The 6000-nt window shown below is 42.5% G+C and overlaps 1 protein-coding gene across 3 annotated transcripts in view; it reads left to right on the forward strand.

The window, feature by feature from the left end:
- LOC147725048 (uncharacterized) overlaps positions 1 to 3021 on the forward strand; it is a 111181-nt gene extending 108160 nt beyond the window's left edge. For all 3 annotated transcript variants that reach the window (XM_086966514.1, XM_086966515.1, XM_086966517.1), the window contains one exon: positions 2579 to 3021. In XM_086966514.1, coding sequence (XP_086822640.1) covers positions 2579 to 2601 — 23 coding nt within the window. In that variant the 3' untranslated portion in view covers positions 2602 to 3021. The remainder of the gene's footprint in view (positions 1 to 2578) is intronic.
- Positions 3022 to 6000: the final 2979 nt, after the last annotated feature.

The raw sequence follows: 6000 nt of genomic DNA on the forward strand, positions 1-6000 counted from the left end.
TGGCAAAGGCTATGCAGTCATGGCGGGATCTCCGCACTGCAGTTTGTCATTGCAGAGATCCTCCACGTGTGTGAAGATCCCACCAGGAATGCAGAGCCTCCACCACGACTGTGGAGGCTCTTTGTGAATCGGGCCTAAACAACTTAAACTCAACAGTCAACCAAAAAGCAATTGGTGTGATGGTGAGAAGACATAAGAAAGCAGCAGGCCTATTGCCATCTATGCACCCAGGGCCCTGAACAACATCCTTGGATCGATCAGGACAGCCTCAGCGCTGCTCCAACCTAGCCTTTGTGTCTTTAGAATGATGCTATGCAAATACCATGTACATAAATAACACATACAAACATACAAATCAGAATGTCTGAAGGAGCTGCTAGCAAAATTAGAGTAAGCCAGAGGAGAGAGCATGTGTTGTATAGAAGAGCAGAGAAAGGGAGAAGAAAGGAAAACAGTAGGAAGGGACGGGAAGTGGGGGTGAGAGATGGGGCAAGGAGGATCCCCTGCTATTGTTCACATTAAGAGGAATAAGGAGGGAAAGTAAAACATGCCATTTACAATAAATGTGATCTATAAATTGAACCGAAATATTGAGGGGAAATGGCAAAAGAAAGACAAATGAAATTATTTAAAGCAAAGCAAATATGTCATAAACTTTACAGGGTTCATCCAATGGTAAGAGGAGGAGTGGACCTGAAAAGGACTGACAACAGAAACAGCCAATGCTAGGAAGCCTGGTCTGCCCCTGCCCTTGCAGCTGCTTTATGTTGGTAGCTTTACCTTCAGGCTCCCTGGCTTCCTGTAGCCTCAGTCAGAAGCCTCTTTCAGTGTGATACCTGCCCAGATGCTAACAGCATGTGCCTAACCACAGGAGGAGAGAGCGTCAGGTGGTACAAGGCTTATCTACCAACCCCAAACAGCTGACAGCACTCCAGAGGAGCAGGAACAGACAGTTATTCATGCATGCTATTCCCTGTTTAACATTTTTGGGACCTGTTTAAGGTTTCCCCCGGTGGACTTGAGAATCTGTGGGCTTGGGTTTTTGTCCAACATTCAACAGTACAACCTCGGTTCACTGGTAAGGGGCTGAACCCAGATTGTGTCCACACTCCAAGTCGAAGGTGTTTAAGGGTTACTGCCCGTACATACCAAGCCATGAGGAGATAGATTGCTGGCTGCGGCCGCTTGTAGTTTCAAATATGAGCCCAAATAACAACAATTAAATAAAATATCTGAAGTATTTTTGACACTGCAGCCAACACAATTTCGTTAGACAACCAAACATTTATACATTTTGAAATTACATAACAATAAAAATATACATTTTTTAATATATATATACTGCAGGAGCACCAAGTGATAAAACAAAGCAGTGCGCATGAATGGTGAAAACATGTGAAATACATGAAAAAAAACACGTAGAGCTTAAAAAGTAACTCAAACATAAAAGATAAGTACTCACAAGAGTAACGTTCTTATTGCTCACAGTGTTTATTGCAGAATTATTAGTAATCATAGTCCAAAACATCATTATTGTCAATGTGTCTTCCCTGAAGAGAACAACTTAAGGAGAAACTTCATCAGGACAAACATGGGGGGAGATAGCACCTTAAATATAAATGATAAATGAACAATAAATGTCAACAATGAGTGGGAAATATACACTATAGTATGAAGAGAAGGGACACCGTACTCAGGAATGCAAGAATAAATCAAGACTTTGAGTAAAATACAGAAAAGAACGGAATTAGTAGCTGTGGGATTTGCAAGGAAACAATACAGATGTTTTGAAAATAGGTAATATAGGCTTACAATGAGGACTTCTAATGAAATGTTTTTAAGGTAGAACATTAAGGGAAAGTGTTTACTGAATGTAAACACCAAGAAAGAAAGAAAATATGGTGCCAGAAATTGAAAATCATGCAAACTCACCAAGAGCGATAGAAAAAAGCTTCAAAAAGAAAACACAGTGAATTGCGAGAGATCATTTTATGTTAAGAAATATTTGTGGAATTTCCTGAAATTTTGCATCATGCATCATGCTTTTCCCTGTAACTTTCAGCTGCAGAAGACTGGTACGCACAGAAAACATTTTACTTGGCAGATGCTTGCTGCTCGAACCAGTGTCCTGCTGGTATCTCCAGAGACTTTTTCTATTGTTTGTAATTTGTTTGTAATTTTACCCAAACTTTTACACACAAAAATGTGCAACTTTAAACAAAGGTTACATGAGTTACTGTTGGGAAACTGGTTTGAGCATGATAATGTTTCTAAGCCAACCCAAAAAAATCTTTTGCTCAAACCAGTGTCCAATTGCCAAAAATGAGGCAAAATAGCAAAACAAGCTCGTGGCAAAAATTACATAAAATACACCTAATTCATAAAAAAGGGGAATTGCAGGAGATTGCAAGTGAGTATTTGAAGCTTTTTCCAGTCCTACTCATACCAGTCGCATTCATGTTCTCCACATGTAGCTACTAACCTTCATGTCTGAATTTCTATTCAAAGCTTTCATGACTGCCATGGCAAGACCAGTCTACATTTACAATTAACCTTTCTTTCTTCAATCGTAACTTAGGTGCTGTCGCAGCCCTGAAGTAGGATGTCGGAGGACACCTAGAAGCTTCTCATTGGACGCCCTCTTGTCTTCAGGCTCCTGCCAAGCTTCAGTTTGCCCCTGGACTGATGCTCGCTTCCTTGCTTAGAGCACCCCTCTGTTCCTGTCACCCCTCTCTCAGTCTGTCAAAGAACTCTTTTGAATCACTGTTAAACCTCAGTGACGGCTTGTCTATTGTCCATCTGGACTCCAAAGACTTCATCCGGGCGACCCACATGTGAGGATTGGATGCTTGTTTTATTCTTGTGGACAAGCAAGGGTGGCCCATAAGTAGTTCATAGGCAATCTGTTTTTGCTTGAATTTCTCTTGTTTGCATTTTCTGGGGGTCCGCTTTTCAATGATTCCCAATGTATATGCTTTTGTATAAGTACATTATGGTGAAACACATTTTCTGTGCTTTAAATTTGAGTAAATGAATGATCCCTCTGTTGGCCAAACTGAGCACCTGGTAAGAAGTCAACTTCATTGTTGCTTCCAGTGTCCCGGAACAGACAGTCTGAGCTCCTACAAGTCGAAACCATTTGCGGCGCTTGTCTGAGGCTGATGGACTCCATTCTACTTCTTCTCATACCGTCTACCTTCGCTTGACCAATAGTAATTTGAAACTGGGGCTGTTGTGTTTGTCCCCTTTTTTGCCTGAAAGAGGAACTCTTCAGTTCAAATCTCTGGTCCCTATACACTGTAGATTTCATGGAATCCTGGATTGAGACAGATAGGGTTTTCCAGACTTAGTGTCCACCACCCTGACTGACAATAGTCCATCCGATTTAGAGAAGACGGTGATCCTAGTGGTCATCTCTGTACGTTGTAGGAAAACCCAGTCTCAGCTGTTTTCCTTTAAGATACAAAATGTTTGGTAGATGGTCTTTTTCAGTTTTGACGGCAGTTCACCAATCTTTTAACAATTTATATTTTTCAGAAGTGAACTCCCAAAGTAATGCAATGCAATGTAATATGGACCAGTAGAGCCCGAAACTTGTCACCCGTGAGGGTATATAGGTGCTGAGTAGGTGCGGGTTCTGCAAAAAGGATCAGTGGAAGAGCCAGGTTTTCAGTTTCTTGCTGAAAATCGACAAGTGACGCGACTGTCCTGATGTGCCGGGGGAGGTTGTTTAGGATTAGGCTGCTAGGAAAGAGAAGGCCCTACCTCCTGTCTTGCTTCTATGGATACGGGGGAGGTGTAGGCGGAGCGGAGGTTCCTGGTTTGTTGGTGGAAGTGCAGATGGTGGTTGAGGTGGGTGGGGCACAGGTTGTAAAGTGCTTTTGAGGCGTGGGTGAGCATCTTGAACTGGCAGTGTTTCTAAATGAGGAGCTTTTTGGAGTTTTTGGAGGTGAGTTATGATGTGCATGCGGTGAGGAAGGTTGAGGATTAGTCTGGAGGAGGCGTTTTGGATGGATTGCAGATTGTGTAGCAGGTGTGCGGAGATGCCATAGTAGAAGGTGTTGACATATTCCAGTCTGCTTGTGATCAGGGCCTGTGTGACTTTCTTTCTCGTGTCAGGAGGTAGCCGTTTGACAATTTTTCTGTGGATGCAAATTATGTGTAAGTAGGCAGAGGGGACAGTGTTGATTTTATGTCTCATGGTGAGGTTGGTATCCAGGATAAAGCCCAGGTTTCTGGCATGGTTGGAGGGTAAAGGGGTGGGGCCTAGTTCTGTGATCCACCAAATGGGGTCCCCAGGTGAGGTATTGTTGCAGAATAGCAGTACCTTTGTCTTGTCAGTGTTGAGTTTGAGGAAGTTATCTCTCATCCAGATGGCCACTTTGCTCATTCACATTTTGAAATTACTTTTGGTGGTGCTGGTGTCTTCTTAGAGAGCTAGGATGAGTTGGGTGTCATCGGCGTAAAAGATGATACTGAAGGGTTCTTTGTATTTGTTGTTTCTGGCTTCAGTCCTCTAGTTGAGAGCTTTCGTCTTGGTCTCGTTCAGTTCATGGGTGTAGCACCTGAGGGAGGCTTTGTAAACCTTCCTGGAGGCTGGCTCTTGTGAGGATCTCAATTTTTTTTTCTATCTGTTTGCATTTCCTCTGGGACTTTCTGAGTGCTTCGATGCACCAGCTTGTGTATTTGTCCTCTTTGGGTTGGCGTTTATTAGGGGTATGAGGATGTTGACGAAGGTGGAGATCCAGTTATTAAAACAGTCTGTGTTTCTGTTGGTGTCGTAGGAGAAGATGGGGTGGAGCGGGAGGGTGTTGAGCCATGTGACTTTGATAACCTTCTTCCAGCTACGGTTGGGGGTGTGTCGCCAATCCATCGGTGTGGCGGGTGCGGTCAAGATCTTGAAGTGTATGATGAAGTGGTCCATCCAAGTGAGCGGGGAATGTGGCTGACCTCGATTTTGGAGGTAAAGATGGGGTCCAGGATGTGTCCTGCAGCGTACGTGGGCCTCTTCACCAGCTGAGTGTGTTCGATGTTTTGTAGGTTGTCTAGTAACTCCGTGGTGCTGGAATCCATGGCATTGTCAAGATGGACGTTAGGTCACATAGGAGTAAGAAGGCTTTGGAGTTTATGGTGAATGCAGTGAAGAGGTCAGTGAGGATGTTGCTGAAGTTGGTGTTTATTCTTGGAAAACAGAAACAAATGACTCCCTCACATGCTGGGAGTTTTCTTCCAAGATGTGGGGGTCATTATTATTTTTTTTCCATTAGGGCTTCTCATGTTATTTCATCGATGCTGAGATATCTTTCAGTTTGATGCAAGATGCTCACTTCTTCACTTTGCTCAAGTTCAAGTTCAAGGAAAGCTTTATTCAGCTGTAATATAAAACAGTCATAAAAGCACAAAAATGAAAAGACAGAGCATATTATTTACATGTAATACATAGTACAAATAATTTTACAATAAAAAAAAGGGGAGACATGGAATATACATTACTATTACATTAAAATACTTATCCATATATAAAATGCAGCTTTTAAGAACTGAGCTACCCTCCATGCTATATGCTCATTCTCTAGTAGCTAGAGTAAAAGCATGGCTTGGCGACACTACCTGAGCCCAAGTTTTTTTAGAAAATAAATAATCCAGGCTTTCCTTTGCTCTTGATAAAATTTGCAAAACAGGACTATATGCATGTCGGAGTGGGCACAGATGTTATCGCAAGGGCACAGTATTGGAGTACGAGACCAATCATTAATTCTCGGGAATGTCATCACACTGTGGATGATACCCAGTCTTAACCTAGTAAGAAGAAATCTATTGAAAGTTCCTGGTACAAAAGATAAGCAGGGCTCCATCCCTATGGTAGTACGTAACAATTGATGGCGTCTCACGGTTATTTTTGCTACAGAGTCTCCGTGCAGTCTTTTAGCTTCTAGGAACTGGATTCCCTCCTTTTTTAAAGACTTTCTTGAGATCTCCATCATTGAAGATGGGGTTAAA

The sequence above is a fragment of the Lissotriton vulgaris genome, chromosome 4_1, assembly GCF_964263255.1.
Source record: "Lissotriton vulgaris chromosome 4_1, aLisVul1.2, whole genome shotgun sequence".
NCBI lineage: Eukaryota > Metazoa > Chordata > Amphibia > Caudata > Salamandridae > Lissotriton > Lissotriton vulgaris.